At 47.2% G+C, this 20,077-nt stretch overlaps 2 protein-coding genes across 3 annotated transcripts; one reads left to right on the forward strand and one right to left on the reverse strand.

The window, feature by feature from the left end:
• Nucleotides 1-1,149: 1,149 nt before the first annotated feature.
• Nucleotides 1,150-12,583, reverse strand: LOC109752155 (ubinuclein-1). Of its 2 annotated transcripts, XM_020311033.4 has the most exons (14): nt 11,961-12,576; nt 11,096-11,182; nt 10,899-10,991; nt 9,475-9,551; nt 8,903-9,231; nt 8,616-8,782; nt 8,420-8,519; nt 8,205-8,317; nt 6,915-7,001; nt 3,838-3,960; nt 3,567-3,707; nt 3,197-3,244; nt 2,116-2,217; nt 1,150-1,926 (listed from the first exon to the last, which is right to left on the reverse strand). In XM_020311033.4, the coding sequence occupies exons 1-14, from the start codon at nt 12,264-12,266 to the stop codon at nt 1,492-1,494; spliced, it is 2,208 nt and encodes a 735-aa protein (XP_020166622.1). In that variant the 5' UTR covers nt 12,267-12,576; the 3' UTR covers nt 1,150-1,491. The 2 variants fall into 2 exon arrangements, with proteins under 2 accessions (XP_020166622.1, XP_020166621.1); XM_020311032.4 differs by having other exon boundaries at nt 8,616-9,231; nt 11,961-12,583.
• Nucleotides 12,584-12,632: 49 nt separating this feature from the next.
• Nucleotides 12,633-16,142, forward strand: LOC109752156 (uncharacterized). The gene is made up of 5 exons (XM_020311035.4): nt 12,633-12,917; nt 13,618-14,250; nt 14,339-14,570; nt 15,216-15,295; nt 15,722-16,142. The coding sequence occupies exons 2-5, from the start codon at nt 13,630-13,632 to the stop codon at nt 15,797-15,799; spliced, it is 1,011 nt and encodes a 336-aa protein (XP_020166624.1). The 5' UTR covers nt 12,633-12,917; nt 13,618-13,629; the 3' UTR covers nt 15,800-16,142.
• Nucleotides 16,143-20,077: the final 3,935 nt, after the last annotated feature.

A 20,077-nucleotide genomic window follows, 5' to 3' on the forward strand; every position in this document is an offset into this window, starting at 1 on the left:
GAGACACCACTGATAGTGCTAGAACAAACAATCCATCATGACAGCCTAAACACAAAACGAGATGAACAGCATATAAAAACACAAACAGTAGGGGATTCTCAGCAGCAACCTAATTATACAGGTGGTAATTCAATGTGTTCACTGCAACCATAAGAGCATGAACAGAGCATGATAAAACGGAGCCCAACATAGATACAGAGTGAGGAGACTGGTTGCAAAATCCCCGCACCAAACCCTACCGGCGACCAAAATAACGGCAGAAATCATCATAGGATAACGGCGGCGAATAATGAATGGACACATAATGGTTTTGCATCTAGAGAAAATCCTAGAAATCGGAATCGAAGCGTGTAGCAGAGGGGATCAGTTCAAAAATGACCGCAACTATCCACAAAATCGAAAACGGCAAATTAAGCAGTAAAACGATGTGCATGCGAAACAGGGGCTAACAAATAGCAACTGCACCACCAATTGAACGCATTGGGCGCATTCCTCGTCTGTTCTAACATGCGACCAACCCGACGAACATCCCGCCACTAACAGCGTCCAGAAACAAAGCACGAACTACTGGGGACGGATGTGAGGGCGATTGAGTCGAGACTCACCGGTGGAACAGAAGACTAGCGCCGAGAATCGGCCGAAGAAGGCGCCGCCGCTCGCCGTCGATGGAGAGAGAGCGGGGGCGGAGCGACAGAGAAGCAGAGAGCGGAGCGACAGAGAAGCAGAGAGCGGAGCGGCGCGCGGTTACAAAACAAATGAGGCGAGTGGTGGGGGAGGGGGGAGTTAACTCACGCACGACGGGGGAGACGGTTCGAGCGAGCGGGGGTGGAGCGATGGCCCACATAGCAGCGACAAAAAAAAGAAACCACTCGCTGGAACCAGTCGCGTCCGTCGGATTTAAATGAACGGCATCCAGGTGGTGTGGCGGTTTTGTAAAAACGATTTGGGTTCCCAAAGACATATTTCTTAAATATTATTATCAAAACACAATAATACATGTAGAATTTTGGTTCGTCAACATTGTTAACTACTTCCATGATGTGTAACCGGCGAAAAATGACTTACTTTCACTACCAAACTCATCGTGGACAAGTTTCTACCTACGACCTGTATGTTTTTCATAATATTTTCCAAAACATAAGACATGGATTTCTGATAAACAGGGTCATATGATAAATTCCGGCACTCAAAATGGATCTCAGATGCAGATGTTGGTGAGAGAGAACCAACAACAGAATGATTACATCGAGGGGAACAATGACAAACGAAACAGACCAAACAATGTAAATTATTCATCTTTCCAAACTACAAATGGGCCAGAAAATACCCTTCTCAGTCAAGATGACGCGTTAAGAGTTCAAACATAATTTGCTCAGAAGTCAATTGGCAGCGAGCACATCGAACATCTACCTACCTATCTTTGTTACAAGCCAACCTTTGGCCATGATTTATTCTTCTGTTCCCCAATGGAGCACCACCAAAATGATTTTGTTAGCTGTAGCCGGGCCGCTGGGGGTCATAGCCTGCAATGGCAAGCACCGTCTGAGGAAGGCTACTGCTACTGCCGACCTTTGCATCATCCGCACGCTTTGCAGGCTTCTGCTTCTCACTGACATACCGCGGGGGGGCCTTCAGTGGGTTAGCTTGCAGTTGCAGATCCACGGCGGCGTCCGAACTACGGTTGCCGTCAGATACTGCACCCACGGTCACTTCACCAACTCTGTCGGCGTTTCTGCAGACCTGGCTGTGTCCATAGTTAACGACAGGATACAAGGTGTGCGTGCTTGTCATCGATGGACTAGCGTCTTTCACGGGCGGTTGCATAACTTGCTGTGCTGTAGCATAGTGAGCCACCATTGGGTTGCCATCTCGTGACTTGGCAGCAGCAGCTATCCTTCTCCTCTTCATTCTCTCCTCGTTGCGAACCTGATTTTTATTTAACATGGAACGTCTAGTTAGTCAGTGAGTGACATTTTGTTCCGACCAGGTATTGTGCATACGTTTCATATTGGGAAGGGTATGCAGAAATGGATGCCACCGAGTTGTGTACTTGCTTTTTTTTTTCCTTTCCAAGGGGATTTTTAACTAGGCATGTTAGGCTGAAAAGACATTCACCTTGCGCTGCCGGTACAATAAATTCCTTCGCTCCTTTGATCTTGAAATGGCGTTTCGAATTTCAACTTTATCCATGTAACCTTGTGGCCATAAGTCAGCAAGCTGGTGCAGAAAGAGAATGCAAGCACATCATGAACTAGTATAAAAGCACACGAGCTGGTGTATCTCAAATTAATATGTTTGTCAGAAGCTTATGAAAAAACTAAATTTAAAGTCGGTGCAAAACTCATGATCCATGAAACACAATTAACAGAGTATAAATCTCTCGGGATAATCTTTAGCTCGTGCACAAAGGCATTTCTTTGACTTTGATTACCTCGCTAGAAGTTTCCTCGACTACATACATACTCCCTCCATCCCAAAATTCTTGTCTTAGATTTGTCTAAATACTAAAACGTAACTAGATACATCCGTATTACCTCGCTAGAAGTTTCCTCGACTACATACATACTCCCTCCATCCCAAAATTCTTGTCTTAGATTTGTCTAAATACTAAAACGTAACTAGATACATCCGTATTTAGACAAATCTAAGACAAGAATTTTGGGACGGAGGGAGTACAAAATAACGGAGTGAGCCGAAAGGCATTATGTATTGGCTAGCTTAGAGACACACTAATCTTTAGCTGGTACACAAAGGCATTTGTTTGACTTTGGATTACCTCGCTAAAAAAAAATCTCGACTACATGCAAAATAATGGAGCAAGCCAAAAGGCATATATTGGTTAGCTAGAGACACCATTGTAGTCAATAATACTGCTTTTGACACAACAGACAAACCCAACCATTAACAGACAAATCGAATTATAATAACCAAAAGGGTGTATTACTAAGGAACCACATTTAAGTTCACGGACAAGATCTTCCTGTGAGATTGTAAGTACCATGCCAGAACTGAAAAAGAAGTCTTTAAGGACCATTACTCTATTGAAAACATGTTTGCATATTATACAATGTAGTAGGTTTTTTCAGCAGATGCTCCGAAGGGATCGCTATTAGACTACTTAAAAGTTGGAATCCAAAATAACTGCAAAACAGATAGGAGGAACAGAAAAAGAAACATGTAAATTGGCAAGCCATACCTCTACATATAACTTACGACTCTGAGGGCCCTTGTCTTCATCCATACCCTGAAAAGCATGTGATATTCAATAATTAAGCACAATCATAAGTTATATGGAACTCAAGGCTTCAAAGTGATACTAAATACGTATAGATCAAATTAAATAAGGCTAAAGGCAAGGAGCCTTTCGAAGCCACTCTTATTTCGAAATAACTGTACTAAGCTCCTGACAGGGTGGGCAAAGATTTTATCTCTTCACAAAATACACACATGTACAATAGATAAAACCTAAAACTAAACAGAAAAGTATCCCTTCCAAAGCTTTCAGCATTTCTGTAGAGAGGAAACTGGCCACTAGCTTTGAAGGAGATACGTCTACATGTCTATACCTCAACATAAAGATCATATAGATCACAGATCCTGTCCTCCAGTGGAGCATCCAGAACAAATTTGCCTTTTAAGGCTGTTTTATCATCAATATTGACACCCCCCTGAAAATCATGTGCTGAATCATCCCTTTGTTCAGTAACCTGAAAGCAAATGGAGGCAAAATTCCCTAAATTAAACTTCTGATGCATTGATGAAATCAAAAGCTAAAATAAAATGCAAGAACCCAAATGAAGTGATTCCTGTGTATTGTACTCAGCACTGCAGTTTTACCTTGGGCTTGGTGTCTAGACGTGCTTTGACCATTTCATAGATCTCAGTTTTCACTTGTTGGAACTTGTCAGCCTTCTCTTGTTTAGCACACATACCCGATTCAACCATTTCTTTCATGTTTCTCTGAATGAAATTACCAACAATTAGTGAAAACTATGGTACAACATACAATTCAAAGCAATGCAAGACATGATGCAAGTAATATAAAGGCCATAACTGCAAAAATTAAGCGGTAACACATAGTCAGATGCTCAAGACTCAGATATCTTTACCGTGACATGCATGGTCAATATTGTTATACCGCCTCTATTTTCTGCTGTCTATGTTGCTTGTTCTATCTTTAGCAATGAGAGGTGGAGAAATTGAAGTGGAAGACCTTTTTTTTGCATCATTAGTGGGCAGTTTTGCACCTGTTTGAATGGACCAAAGCTCACCCTACCAATTTTTTTATGGTGACCAAAGTTTTGGTGTTTGTTTGGATGGTTACCAATGATGTGGCATGCGAATGCCTCTTTGCCCACTCTAGTTCGTTTTTCATGCCAATGCTGGGCAACCCCGGACTAGCAAAAGCCTGACCAAAATTTTGGCTAGCCAAATATTTGGTAGGGCAATAATCTTGGAAAAGCGGTCTCTTTCCAAAATCCAAACACAAGGTGCTGGCTGAAAAAACCAGCTGGAGCACTCTGAGTCCGTGATCATGATCTACTCCCTCCGTTCCTAAATATTTGTCTTTTTAGAGATTTCAAATGGATACCACATACGGATGTATATAGACATATTTTAGAGTGTAGATTCACTCATTTTGCTCCGTATGTAGTCACTTGTTGAAATCTCTAGAAAGACAAATATTTAGGAACGGAGGGAGTACTATTAGAGTCCCCTATCTTTTATGCATGACAACTTCCCAAGGTGAGAGCAGGGGTGGAGCCAGCGCCCGGCCACCCTGGGCACTTGCCCGGGCTCGATGCCTACGCGTACGTTATATTATGTCCTGCAAGTCTGCAACAGCTGGAAAAATTGACGTACGCACCGTGATTTCCCGGGCAGAATTATGTTGGGCCAGCTTCATTTGGTAATGGGCTTTGTAAGAGCTAGGCCTAGCAAGCGAGAAATGCACGCACGTTCGGCTGTGGGTTAATCGCCTTTCCTGTTCGCTGATCGCTCGCCTCCCACTTCACTGTTCAGCTGCCTATCGCGCGGAAACAACCTAGCAGCGGCAGCCGGAGGCTGGCCTTGTCGGCGCGCGGCCGGTGGCGTGATGAGCGGATCTATCCCAGGGAAGGCAGGAACGGCTTCCAACCTTGGCTACTCGTTCCTTCCTCATAATCAGATTAGGTAAGATTGCTAAGTGATGTGCCTATCCACATCTAGGGATGGATAGACTTAGGGCTTAGATTTTAAGGTCGGACGGTTGAAATTTATTCAAGTTAGATCATACTAATAAGAATATTATTTGAACATTTATCGCAACGGAGTATCACAAATTACATCCGCCTCGTGATTTTCTTTAACACACTATTCTATATATGTTCCATTTATTCCCACAAACTCTCTATATTTTGAACATATCCACAAATTGCAACGATCAATTTATGTGAACTCCGAATCTGTTTTTTTATCTTGTAGTATTTTTTAGGACATTTGGATGGCTATACTTTTGCTTGGAACGAGGTGACTTTTTGGTTCCATGCATGGCCTTGTTCTATGACTTTATTGTCAAGTCTCAAATTTATGTTGGTCTGTGAAACTGAATATCGATATGTTACATATTAGTCCACTTTAAAACTGAATATCGATATGTTACATATTTGTATGACTTTGTTTTTCATTTCTTTTTTCCTTATGTGGATTTGTGTTTCGGAAGTTTGGGGCTATTTTATATGTTCTATCTATCAGAACATCAGATTTTGATTTCGACATTAGACACCTAGGCTCAAGCTTGCCCAGGCTCCAGAAAAGTTCTGGCTCCGCCACTGGGTGAGAGTTCGGTGAGGTATGTTGCACTCAAAGGTCCAGGTGGTCAATGAGGACTGCAATTCCTTGCATCAACCAACTTGGATGTTCAATCTACGAGCATATTTCTCGTTTCATTTTTTGAGTCCTTCATTAGAACTCTAGTAATTGTTAAATAACCAAGAGATCCTGGATACACTGAGTTTTACTACTCATGATATGCAAGATATTAGAAGCAGTGAAAAGGGAAGGTCAGGTTGCAAGTAACGTTGAATGATAAAGAATCTCCAAGCAAGGAACTCACACCCTTAGTGCATTGAGGGAAAGGGAACCATAAGTATTTATCTGGCTAGAGACGATTAATTAGATTTGCTTTCCTGCGCATCCTTCCTTAAATAAACTATCTTCACTACGCACAATTTATTAGCCTCTCCACTGTTTCCTAGCCAATCAAAAGAAGACATATGGATAACAATATAGTGCCTTTATCATGGAGTCTGCTTGTTCAGTTACATGAAAGCAATTTTAGTCCATTCTCAGTAGCATGATTATTGTAAAAATCAAAATATCAAATCCAGTAAGCTGGACTTGCTGCTTAGTTCATCCACATGACTTGAGTTGGAAAATGTAAACTATCATATGAAAATGCATAAACACATAACGACGCCAAAAAACTGCGTTCTTGTAAAAAAAATATCAGCATGCCAGTAGCCATCCAAAATGTTCTTAAATTCATCCACAAGTACCAAAAATCCATATTCATGTCTGCAGCATGCCTAAGACCCTAACAGTAGTTGAATACAGAACTGGAACTAAAAAATGGCTTTCACCTAATAGTAATCATGCTAGAACTCAATTCAAAACAGCAAGTGAACTATAACTATAACTATAACAAACAGAAGACCTACTCATCACAAATTCCTCAGAATTCCTCCAGATTCAAGATCAAGACGGTGGACAGTGCATGAATATTACAAAATTAACAATTTTTTGGAATCTGAAACTCACAAAAGCAACCACCTAAAAAAGGATCATGATGCCATGCTTGAACACATACTAAAAGAATCTGAAATTCAAAAAATCAATACAACAATGCACATACTTTAATCGCTGCCTCTACTCACCTTCAGTGTCCTACGCTGCACAAGGTGCCCAACTATGCCCATGAGACGATTGATCAATTCATCTTCTGAGATTTTACCCTGATTTGCCTGCATTTATCAAGAATTTACTGTTGTGAGCTGCACAATAAGTAAAACTGCCACTATAACCGAGTGCTTTTACTGGAACACACAAAAACAAGCACAGGCTGTACTTTTCAAGCTTCTACATTCACATGACGAAAAGCAGCAGCACAGGAATTTAAGGTGTATCTGCCTACATCTCTGTAATCTCAAAGAGTAAATTCAAAACTGCAGATTTATGTCAAAACTACCAAGGAACTGCGTTGCGGATTACAGTTTGCATTTCGGATAACTAAAGATATAATCATTGAAGACAGAGGTCCTGAACATGAGGGATCCTGCTCCCCATCTGTTCTTGTGTCGGTGCTTGCAACTCTCTCGAGGCATCCCAGCCTGCCGCCACCATCTCTGTTCCCATCAGTTCTGGATCTGGTTGCAGCAACAGCTGCGACTACCGTCAGGCCACCCTCCACCTCCAGCCCTTCCTCTTCCTAATTTGTCAGCCGGCCATTGCAGCAGGTTAGCTTCACTCTCCCTCCTCCCTCTCATCTACCTGGCTGAGTGGTGTGTGTTTCTTGCCAGATTACTCTTACATGCGTGAATCTCTTGCTTGATGGTTCGTGGCTGAAGCTGAATGCTCTTGCCAGATTACTGTTACATGTGTGAATCTCGAGTTTGATGCTTCATGATGCATTGTGTACTGCCATCTTTCTATATATAGTTGATGCAGATGCATGGCAGCACTGCTCTTGCTACATTCTTTATGTGTGTACAGTGTCACCTCAGCACTCGCCATAGGTGGCGTTGTGGCTGTGAGGTACCTCACTTTATCGCTGTAGCAAGTATAGGCTACTGATTTTATGAAGTTTAGCAGCACAGATATAAGAGAAGAAAACTATAGTTTTAGCAGAACAAGAAAACCACCTATGTATGCCTCGATGGGTTACTGGATTCAGCAGTTATTTTGTACTGCAGAACCTAGACAAGGTCCCATAAATTTTCAAAAAAATATTTAAACATCAATAAAATAGTACTAAAGTCTAACCAATGCTCTATGCCGGTTAGGAACAGTGTCAGACTGTCAGCTGTGAGTTTTTTTTCAAACTCACAGCAGCGGGGGGGACACCCCACCTGAAGTCCAGAATTTTATCTAAAGCCGAAGTAGCAGCACAGGAGGGACTAACCAGAAGCATTTAACTCTGATGTAAAATATGGTGTAGCAGAACATACCGATAACCTTGCGACCTTAGCAAGTTTTTGTTTTATTTCTTGAGGCAATCTTCTTTTGACCGCTCCTTGACAATTTGGATCAATGTACGGAACATCAAGAGTATGTGGTTTATCTGTGAGGAGGAATATTAAGTAGCAAACACTAAAGTTACTTCCAGAAGTGCATCAAAGTAAGTATGCAATTAAATATAAGAATTTGTATACAAGGTACGCACATTCACCGACAATATTTTCAAGGTCACGAATAGCTCGCTCAAGTCTGGTACCCTTGGCCTTAATACCTGAACCTTCTATGCGCCTGTTCGCAGCCAAGTGCTGAAAAGGTAGCACATAATATCAATTAAAAAAAACTAGTGCATACAGATAACTGAATCACACCATACTCACAGTACCAGTTCCTCTGATTATTACCGTTGTTTGTGTCGAATATACGTTGTCTGCTGTAGTCAACCCAGGAAACTGATTGACACCATAGTTTTCTTTGCGGCGCATTTTCTTTGGCAAATCTGGCTTCGCCACATTAGAGGATTTTTTCAATTGGAGATCAAGTTGCACTGCAGCATCCTTCTCCAAGTATGCTGGATAAGGGTTTATTGCATTAGTTGTAGACTTTCGAGCAAAATCAACAGCCTGGGGCACTGCAGTTTTATGCTTGTTCAAGTCCTTTATTTCTGAAGAAGGTAATGAAACACCCTTACTTGATATCTTCGGATGTGATGCATACTCAGCACCAGTTGCATTGTCACTGGCATTCACTTTCTGCATTCTTACAGGGGAATTACTTTTATTCGTCAACGGTTTGTTGCCTTCAGAGTGATATTCGCTGTAAGAACTTAAGTCACTACTTGCTATGTTTTTTCCTATTTCAAGAGCGTTTCTTTTAGGGACTTTTACAGGCATGCTGCCTGGTGCAAGCTCCTTGCTATTTTCGATGTAAGAATTTGAAGAATCTCTTCTTCTCCGTTTCTTTGGTCCAACATTTTGTACTGCACCATCTGGTACAACATTTTGTACTGAGCCATACTCACTGCAAAACAAAGCTGAAGTAATGTCATTATTTATGTCCTATAACGGCACATGTATAAAGCATGTACGCAGTAAGCTCGAGTTGCTGCTTAGTAGTTATTATATCACCCACCATAATACAGTTATGAAGAATTAGCACAAGTAAGACCCAGCACAATGGCTTATATAAATATTTTGTGGGCTGATTGGAGCATAAATTGTGCAGGTCAATAGTTGCAAATCAAATAAGTATCAGAAAAATTACCTTTGTTCCAATTTCCCTTTGTTCACAAAAAATCCAGTGTGCTTGGTTTCCAAATTGTCAACTTCAAAGTACTCATCCTATAAATGCAAGTAATAAGCAATCACAACTGTTGCTATTAGCACGACATCCTCAAAAATTCTGACGATACAGCAAAAAACTGAACTTGCTGAAACATGTAATGTATCATTTCGTCCGCACAGAAACTAACATCAGTGTATTCTAACAAAACTTTGAGCTATTATCATGGACCACTGAATAAGTTTTTAGTAAAATCCTTCCAGGCAGTATACTATTGTACTATGTACACTGTTCTTGCAATAAGAAATAAATAACACTCCCTCTGTAAACTAATATAAGAGCGTTTAGATCACTACTTTAGTGATCTAACTAATATAAGAGCGTTTAGATCACGCTCTTATATTAGTTTACGGAGGGAGTAGAAAACAGCGCATCTCAATATTGGTTAAAAAGGTCAGGTGAAGTGCTTATCCCTAAGGTCAGCCCGGGCACAAAAACCGAAGACCGAACCCGTAAAGACCGAGACCGAAACCGTAAATACCGAGGCCAAAACCATAAAAACCGAACAACAAAAGACTGAATTAAATTCGGTCGTCAGAGTAAGAAGACCGAAGTAGCTTTGGTTGAATCGGTCGTGTTGTTGTGCTGACCAAATAACCCGAAGTGACCAAACTACTAGCTCCACCACGCCAGCCGCCAGCCCATTACCTATCAAGCCCATTCACTCCGGCCTCGAGGCCTAGTAACCCACTCGCCTTGCGTCCTGGCTCGTGAGTCCACAACCGGCCGACCTTATCTCCTCTCCTCTTCTCTCCTAACTCCCAAACCTAGACGCTAGCCAGCATCATTGACCCCCACGCGTCAAGCCGCCGCTACCCACCGCCTCCCATCCTCGGTCCTCCTATTCCTACCTCTGTCCATGCTCCACCTCCACCCCCGTCGCTGCTCTCATCCTCCAACATCTGGTACTCCACCTCCACGCCTGGTCACCGGCTCTTCTCCAATGTCCGTTGCTCCACCTCCCGTCCTCCAACATCTGCTGCTCCTCGCCGCATCCCGCCTCCACCGTCCATCTCGCAATGTAAGCACGCATGTCCTCCCGTCCTATTTCTATGTGTATGCTGCAGAGTTTAATCAATGGACCAATTTACAAACTCGGTCTATTTTGGTCAGGACCAAATTCTAGATGGTATAGACCGAAGACCGAATAGAGGAAAACCGAAGTAATTTCGGTCATCAGTTTGGGAAGACCGAAGAGACCGGACCGAACAAACTGTAAAGACCGAACGCCCGGGCTTACCCTAAGGTTCTATATAGTCTTTATGTTTAATAACCAATTCAGCATCATCCAGGTAAATTGCTAGCATCCGGGTAAGAAAGCATTCTGAAGCAATGAAAAAACTAACCAATTCAGCGTCATCAATGAAAGAATCTTCAGTGTCATACTGATCATCATCAGGCACATCACCCAGATCTTCTTCGTCACTACTATGTTTGCCCTGTCAAAGTGCAGTACGAGGACCCCATACAAAGGCGTTATGCACATGGTGTATATTAAGTAAAAAATGCATGTCCTCTCTTGAGATAACAACATGTGCCTTACCATGTAAAGGCGCTCGATTTTCTCAATAACTGCATTGAACCGATTTGACTGTGATGGATCATTTGGGTCGTTTTCTGTTGGATGTACCTGACTCAAAAAAGATGAGATGGCCTCAATATCAAATACAACAATGATCCAACTGTTTTGCAACAACAAAAAACTAATTAATCTATCTATCACATGTGAAAACAAACACAACATAGGCTGATCAATCCAAAGAACGGGTAAGTGCAGCAGCTGCCAATGTGAACATCAAGGATGATAGATAACACATTAACATTTTCCATATACTGTGAACTACCAACAGCAAATTTTAATTAGAAAACGGCTTGTGTCTTGTACAGTGCATATCAAAAGTAAGCAATTTCATTTTACAGTAGCCACCTCATCAGTTACCCTGAAGAGTTTTGTTGGTTTTTCTTCAGGTTTTTGCTGCACTTTTGGTGGAAGCGTGTATATGTTTCGATGCCCTGGAGGAGAAGCGAAGCAGGCATAATCCTGCCTCCTTGCAAAGGGTTCCACCGTCCACGACAACACCTCATGTATGCCTTATCTTTATTTTACATCTCCTAACTTTTGCTGTGTGTACTAAATTTCTCTGCTGCAAACTACTTGTAGGCTCGCTCTACATAGACTAACATTACTCCTCACCTGGATACAGCAGGATTGATCAGCCCAGAAATGCAGTAACAGTTGTATCTAGCTAGCCTCCAACATACAGTATTATGCACTAATAAAATCCCAATTTCTCCATCCCTCCCACTCGAAATCCCTCGGTTTGCAGGCTTGATCGGCGCCCACATAGATTAGGTGTATGCATACAGCGAGGAGAAGAACACGTAGAAGGTGGGGCACGAAGACCTACCGCGGCACCAGAGGGCCCCGCGAGGGGGGCGACGACCGGCTGCACCGCCGCGGCGGGCAGGGAGGGCGGCGGGGCGGCTCCCGGGCCGGCCTCCTTGAGCAGCTTCTTCCACGACACAATGGTGGTCTCCCCGGGCCGGAGCTCCACGGAGAACAGCTGCCTCCCCGCCGGCGGGGCCGCCGCGGCAGGCTGCGGCGGCGGCGCAGGAGCAGGAGCTGGAGCGGGAGCAGGCGGCCTCGCCGCGGCCTCGGCCGGCACTGCGGCGGCGGGAGGGGCTGGGGCAGGGGTAGGCGCGGGGGCGTCCATGGCGGCGGGAATTGCGCGATTAGGGCCCCGGATCAGCCGGCTAGCGCATCGGATCGAGGGGGTCTGGAGGGGTTATAGGGCCGCGGGTCGGGGACGGCGGGGCGAGTTGGTTGGGGCCCGTGGGAGGGGAGGGGAGGGGAGGAGGGGAGGGATGCTTGGCGGGGCGGGGCGGGGCGGTGCTGGTGGTGCCGGTGCCTGTCAGGTGGGTGAGGAGGACGACGGGGCCGGGGGAAAGCCTCCTCTCCTCTCCACAACGGCTGGACTGACGACGCGTACGGCCGTAGATTTACTTTCCTTTTCCCTGCTCGCCTCTCCTCTCGGCGTCCGTCCGTCGCCGTCGACGTTTACCGTTTCCGCGAGCTCGCGGGCGGGCTGGCCCGCCCATTAGCGCCTACGTGGGCCTTCTCTCGGCCTATTCGAACCGAAACGACGGCACTCCGACTCCGAGCGGAGCATCTTCTTCCCGGACCTGTCCCTGCTCGCTGTCCGCTTTCGCTGCTCCTGCCACGGCGAACGCTGCTGGAGATGAGCCCTAAATCTACAACGGCGGGGAAACTCGCTCGGCGGCAGTAAATCCCCCCCTTGCCGCCGGCCATTATCGGAAGGAAGCGGAAAGGGGACCAAACCACCGGTCTCCTCTTCTTCCCGCAGGTAAGCGTAAGCTTCGTTCCCCAAATCCTCCGCACCTAAACCTACAGTGTTCGACTGGGATTCGGCCGCTGATCGGATCCCCTGCGCTTTTACTGGTTTCTTCTTCCCTCCGTGCTGCATGCACTTCCTTCTTGTATGCATTGTCTGCAGCTATTCTGCGATCTGCAGAATGGGGTTTTGTTGCCCAGGGGGTCCGCATTCCGTTTGTTGCTGTGTGGTATGTGCCCAGCAATCTCCGCGGGTTTCCACTCGGATCTTTCATTCTAGGGCGATTTTAGTCGCATGCAGTTTTGTTTAGTGCGGAGATATGATTCTGGTGCACTGCAGAGATCCTACACTGAAACAGAATTTTGTTTCAGTGTTGTATGCTCGATACCAAGTGTTTGCCCATTCTAAATGGGTCAGAATTCTGAGCCCATTTTCTATCTTGTCATGATAGGAACAGGAGCAGTATCCATGAGTCGTTGTGCGGTGTAGTTCACGAGGATTCCCAGTGATGGGTTGGGGTTCACTAAATTTGTTCAGTGCTGCCATTGTTTTCTCTTTTTGTTAGAATGCAGGGTGCGGTTGCAATGATGTTTCGGTGTAGGTTGTGTGCATGAATCACCTGTTCATTGCTCTCTGAATTTTATGGTAGTTACTGATAGGATGGCTGTTGATGCATATATATATATATATATAAGCCTTCTTCAATTTTCAGATAATCAGCCAGATGAAGAAACAGAAAATGGCGAATGGACCATCACACGACAAGAACAAGGTGTTCGCCAGTTTGACTCACGAAGATGCTTCAGATATTGATCCGTCTTACAAGATTTTCTTGGAAAATCTTATTGAAGATGGAAGTGCGTATGTGTTTCATATGCCAAATGGGGACCATGGCTTGCCTGCTTCCATCAGGTATGAAGAGGATGCTATGTCATATGGAGGCACAAATGTCCCCAAAAAATTGCCACACACAAGTCGGGGTGGTCCAAATGTCAAGCGACTAGATCAAACATCAGGCAGGGCTGTCAATGGAAATGCGGGCCATTCCTTTCTACCAAGGACATTGTCTGTGAAGAACAACACCTCAGAGGTCGATGAATCTTATGCAGAATTTCTGAGCCTCATGAAGATCAAGGATGGTTTCATGGTTCTTGAGCTGGAACCAGGTGTTACTGTGGTATACGAGCAAGAGGAGAAGACACCCCCTGGATATGATGAATTGAGAACTTTGGTTATGTCTGAACGTGGAATTGACGGGCCTGCTCCAGAAAATTTGCATGGTCAGGATTTAATCTGCACAGATGAGCATGGACTTGTACCTTGTACTGAATCTTCTGATTTTAACGTGAGTTTTACTTCTGTTTAGTTTTGTGGGTTATCTCTTTAATGATTCTGTTTTTATCCTGTAATTTTTTAAATTTTTTTTGTGGCAGGCATCTGAAGAATGTGAAGAAGCACCTATTGCTCTTAGTTGTGGTGCTCCTTCTACATTTGATGAAAAACTTGATTCTGTTTTAAGTCAGCCATATGACCAAAATGAATACAAAGAGCTTATGAGAAAAGCCACTGACCAGAAGCCTGTGAGCAGACAAAGACAATTGCGAAGTGGATCCAAGCGCTATGCCACAGGATTCGTTGGACTGTCGTATCTTGATCACTACCCAGGTGGTTACTATATTGTCTATGGGCAACCTTTTAAGCCCGATGGGGTTATTCCGTTCTTGCGCCTTTATTGTGGTTGTAGTCTAAAAGCTTCATTTTGAACCTTAATTTCAGCGAGGTGTTGATAAGCATTTCTCAAACTGTGCATTTTATGGTCCGGTGCAAATCATAACTGAGTTATGCTCCCAGCATATAGCTTGACCAAACCAGTGATTTAATAGCCATGTTGAAATGTTTTCTTCCAAACGGATCACTGTATTCTATTAGAAGTCAGTAATTTAATCTGTTCATCTCCGGTTTGTATGTAAATAAAGTTATTTATAATATGGATCATAGAACAACAAATCTTGATATTTAAGTGGCTTGGATTAGCTAGCTGTAGCTGTGCCCAGTGAGCTTTCTTCTGTAAACAGACATTTGAAATTTTAGATGCATGATGCCCAGTTTTCACTATTGCTCTGCCTTGCTTTGACGCAAAGTAACTGTACCATTTCTATCAACTTTGTGATCAAGATTCTCATGGCACCTGTAGCAGTTTCTAAGGCTGTACTTTCGTGCTGCAACATAAATTAGTATTATGAATTACTTGGCATTAGATGGATTTATCAATTGCATTAATGTCATGCTTTGCTACCAAAACTGATGCAGATCTGGCCAAGCAAATCGACACTGCTGACACTAATGAGAGACGACTGAACCTCCTGCGAAAATTCTTCTTCTGGCTGGAGGTGATCTATGTTCAACATCCTAGTTGTTCTTTTCTGTCAGTGGTAATGATATCGTTATAGTGGAAGTTAAAACCAGTGATCTCTAAATCGTGTGAAGTTAATGATTTATCCACCTAGGGTTTATGGTGGAAGTTCCTTAAGTAGGGATACATTGGAATAATACAATTATGCTCCGTATGTGACACTATTATTGCGTGCACAAAAGGGGAGCTAGTTTAATTTTCTTTCTGTGCATTTTGCATTAGCCAGAGCATAAGATTCTTTCTTTCGACTTTCTGGTAACTAGACGATGAATTGCCATGCTAAGCAGCGTTTCGTAAAACCTTAGTGGAGAAAAACAAAATTGCTCTTCTCGTGTGTTTGGCCATGCTAAATAGTCTGCATAGTTGCCCGAACTAAAGCCATGTTTGTTCGCATCGTCTGCAGAACTTATGCCATGATGGAGCACACATGCCATGGATCGCCAAGGCGCTGGCCTGCAATCCCATCGCAACAGACGACTGACCGAGAACCGGAACAGATACGGGTTGTCCAAGATGCCGCGAGATTGAATGAAAAACAGGCAGTGTGCAGATCGACGCATTAACTCCTCGATCGGTAGCTATGTAGATATGTCAAGCATGTACTTTTGTTGCGCGGCCGCATGTAAGTAGCCTCGTATATGCTGCTTTGGGTTTGTGATTTAGCCAGGTCTCTGTGTGATCTTCGGTGTTCTCTATGGTGCTATGGATATTTGTTTCTTAGTAACAGTTTCTGTAGACAAATAATTTGCAATACGATGTATTGATTTGGGGTGCTGGTGCACGCATATATAATATAAGGGAAGGCCTCTATCTCAACTATACAAGACTAGGAGGTGGGCCACAACTCCAATACACGTGCAGTACAAAATACATACTCAACACCCCCCGCAGTCGAAGCGTTGCCGGAGACACGGAGACTGGACCGAAACTCCTCAAAGACGGGAGTAGGCAATCCCTTAGTCATCACATCAGCAAACTGTTGCGTCGTCGGCACGTGGAGAACCCGAACACGTCCAAGGGCAACCTGCTCGCACACGAAGTGAATATCGAGCTCAATATGCTTCGTCCGTCGATGGTGCACCGGGTTGGCGGAGAGGTAGACCGCGATGACGTTATCGCAGTAGACAAGAGTGGCCTTGTGAACATCACAAAGCAACTCCTGGAGCAACTGACATATCCAAGAGCATTCGGCCACGGCATTAGCCACGGCGCAATACTCTGCCTCGGCGCTGGAGCGGGAGACCGTGGGCTGCCGCTTCGATGACCAGGAGATCAACGAGGGCCCAAGGTAGACGCAGTAGCCTGACGTAGAGCGTCGCGTGTCGGTGCAGCCAGCCCAGTCGGCATCCGAGTAGGCCACGAGGTCGGTGGAGGCGGAGGCCGTCAGGGTGAGTCCCAAGGACATGGTGCCGCGTATGTAACGGAGAATACGCTTCACCAGAGTCCAGTGAGAGTCACGCGGGGCGTGCATATGGAAACACACCTGCTGAACAACGTACTGCAGGTTGGGGCGAGTCAGCGTCAAGTACTGTAAAGCACCGACGATAGAGCGATAAAACGCGCCATCGGACGCGAGAGACCCCTCCAGAGCAGAAACCTTTGCCTTCGTGTCGACGGGGGTGGGCGCCGGCTTGCAGTTAAGCATACCGGCACGCTCAAGGAGCTCGTGGGCGTACTTTTGCTGATGCAGAAAGAAACCGTCAGCCCGGCGGATCACCTCGATGCCGAGAAAGTAGTGCAGGGGCCCCAAGTCCTTGAGGGCGAACTCATCACGAAGACGAGCAGTCAGCCGATGAAGGAGATCGAGGGCGGACGCCGTGAGGATGATGTCGTCGATGTAGAGCAGCAGATATGCAGTGACAACTCCCTGATGATACACAAAGAGTGAGGCATCGGAGCGAGTGGACTGAAAGCCCAGAGACTGCAGGAAGGCTGTGATACGCTGGTACCAAGCCCGAGGCGCCTGCTTCAACCCGTAAAGAGAGCGGGAGAGCAAGCACACGAAGTCGGGGTGCTCGGCGTCGACGAAACCAGTAGGCTGCTCACAGAACACCTGCTCGGCGAGATGACCGTGCAAGAAGGCGTTGGAAACGTCCAACTGATGCACAGGCCAGGCGTGCGAGACGGCCAGCTGAAGGACGGCGCGGATCGTGCCCGGTTTCACAACCGGGGCGAAGGTGTCGGTGAAGTCCACGCCCGCGCGCTGCCGAAAACCGCGAACCACCCATCGAGCCTTGTAGCGCTCAAGAGAACCGTCCGGGCGAGTCTTGTGGCGAAACACCCACTTGCCAGAGATGATGTTGGCACGGAGGGGTCACGGAACAAGCTGCCACGTGCGGTTGCACTGTAGGGCGTCGAACTCCTCCTGCATCGCAGCCAGCCAATGGGGATCCCGAAGGGCGGCACGAGCGGAGGTGGGGATGGGTGATGGCGTCGATGTCGAGGCAGCGCACGCATACTCGTCGAAGGAGTAGCGCATGCTCGGCCGATGCACTCCTGCACGGGCACGGGTGACCGGGCCGGCGAGGGCGGCGGGTGCCGCGGCAGTGGGGGCCACAGCGGCGGAGGGGGCCGCGACCACAACGGGGGCGCTCGCGGCGGTGGGGGCCGCGGCGTCAGAGGCGGGGCCCGCAGTGTCAGGAGCCGCGACGAGGCCAGCCGCGGAGGAGGCGACGGGCGAGGTCGAGGTCGAGCCCGTCGTAGGAGTGGCGGCGCCGGCCGGGGTGGCGGGTGGAGTGCCCACTGGCTCGACCTCGTGCGAGGGAGCCGGGGATCTGGGAGCCCGGTCGGACTCAACCTCGGATGAGGGAGTCGAGAACCCGGGAGGGGGCGGCAGAAGGCGTCGGGCCGGGGGGCGCTGGGGGTGCTGTCGCGCATCGCACCACGTAGGGGGCACGGGGGCCGGAGCCGAAGGAGCCGCGGCCGGAGGAACCTGAAAAAAAGGGAATACCGTCTCGACGAAGTACACGTGCCTTGAGGTGTACACACGATGAGTGACAGGATCATAGCACCGGTAACCTTTGGTGTTGGGAGGGTAGCCAAGGAAGATGCATGGGACGGAGCAGGGTGCAAGCTTATGTGGCGTGGTGGACGCGGTGCTAGGATAACAGAGACACCCAAATATGCGAAGACCATCATAGGACGGTGGTGTATCGAAAAGAAGGTGGTGAGGGGCGTAGTTCCACCGGAAACAACACGGACGAATGTTGACTAAGAGAGAGGCGGTGGCGAGAGCATCGGGCCAGAACCGAGCGGGTACGTTAGCGTGAAAGAGCAACGTGCGAACGCAGTCATTAAGAGTGCGGAGAATGCGCTCGGCGCGGCCGAACTACTGTGAAGTGTAGGGGCAAGTCAGACGGAAGGTGGTGTCGTGAGAGGCGAGAAGTGAGCGAAGAGCGACGTTGTCAAACTCTTTTCCGTTATCAGTTTGGAGGGCAAGTATGGGGCGACCGAACTGAGTGGTGACGTAGGAATAAAAGGCGGTGAGTGTGGCTAAAGCATCGGATTTACGATGAAGAGGAAAAGTCCACACATAATGAGAATAATCGTCTAAAATCACCAAATAGTATAGATAACCCGTGTTACTCGCAACGGGAGACGTCCAAACATCACTATGAATCAACTGAAACGGAAAAGTGGAAACTGAAGTAGACGCACTAAAGGGAAGATGCACGTGCTTGCCCAAACGACAAGCCTCACAAGTATGCTCATCGAGCTTATTACATGAAAAAGAAAAACTCCTAAGGATCTGGCGCAGAACAGCGGGGTTGGGGTGGCCCAAGCGAGCATGCCAAAGGTCGACGCCAGCGGAGAAAGCGACGGGTGTGGAAGTGGAGGCGCCGGCGTGCACGGGATAAAGCTCGTCAGGGCTATCACATCGGTGAAGCACCATCCGGGTACAGGCGTCCTTCATAGAAAAACCAACACCGTCAAATTCAACAGTAAGAGGATTCTCACGGGTAAGACGACGAACAGAGACTAAGCTAGTGACGAAGTCAGGTGAGACAAGAACATTAGACATAGTGATAGGTGTGGAACTGGAAGGAAAACTAGTACTACCGACATGGGTGATAGGTAAAGAGGAACCGTTGCCAACGGTGATGCGAGTGGGAGTGTGAAGGGGAGTGGAGGAGGAAAGGTTACCGGAATGAGCTATCATGTGCACAGTAGCACCCGAGTCCATGTACCAGTCGCCTCCACCGCCATAGTTGCTCGGCGACAGCGCCGAGTGTAGGGCGGCCAGGAGGGCAGGGTCCCACGGTGCAGGGGCCGGCGGCGGCAGCTGGCCTCCATAGGGCGGCGCCTGGGCGGGCGCGCCGTAACCATCGAGGGGTGGCGGCACGAGCGGGGCACCGTAGGGCTGGCAGGGGCGGCGACGAACACCTGGTGGCCCGCTGGACGGGGGCCAAGGAGACCCGGTGCAGGAGCCCGCCTGATGGGCATGTGATAGGCGTGGACGACCCCCGTCCACGGGTTCTGCCCGGCGGCCCACGGTGGAGGCGGCTGCTGGAAGTGGGGCGCCCCCTGCGCCCTGCACCTGCTGCTGCTGCGGCTGCTGCTAGCAGCAGCCCCCGCCACCCCGCCGGTTGCGCCGGCCCCCACCACCTTGCGGCTGCTGGGGAGGCGCTGGGGGCGCGGGCGGAGCGGGCGGCAGCGGGTAGTAGCTGGCGGGTGCTGGCGGCACGGACTGGCGGGGGGAGGCCGGAGGAGCAGGGCCGCCGCGGGTGGTACCGGCGGCGAGAGCGGTGTGCTGGACCCG

Source organism: Aegilops tauschii, chromosome 1 (assembly GCF_002575655.3).
Source record: "Aegilops tauschii subsp. strangulata cultivar AL8/78 chromosome 1, Aet v6.0, whole genome shotgun sequence".
Classification (NCBI taxonomy): Eukaryota; Viridiplantae; Streptophyta; class Magnoliopsida; order Poales; family Poaceae; genus Aegilops; species Aegilops tauschii.

Excerpts from the sequence above, each read along its gene's own strand:
- LOC109752156 (XM_020311035.4), top strand. The coding sequence starts at position 13,630 with ATGAAGAAACAGAAAATGGCGAATGGACCATCACACGACAAGAACAAG. Across the intron at positions 14,571-15,215 it reads GTATCTTGATCACTACCCAG|ATCTGGCCAAGCAAATCGAC; the intron begins GTGGTTACTATA and ends AAACTGATGCAG. Across the intron at positions 15,296-15,721 it reads AATTCTTCTTCTGGCTGGAG|AACTTATGCCATGATGGAGC; the intron begins GTGATCTATGTT and ends CATCGTCTGCAG.
- LOC109752155 (XM_020311032.4), bottom strand. The coding sequence starts at position 12,266 with ATGGACGCCCCCGCGCCTACCCCTGCCCCAGCCCCTCCCGCCGCCGCA. Across the intron at positions 10,992-11,095 it reads AAATCGAGCGCCTTTACATG|GGCAAACATAGTAGTGACGA; the intron begins GTAAGGCACATG and ends GCACTTTGACAG. Across the intron at positions 2,218-3,196 it reads GTCGTAAGTTATATGTAGAG|CTTGCTGACTTATGGCCACA; the intron begins GTATGGCTTGCC and ends TTTCTGCACCAG.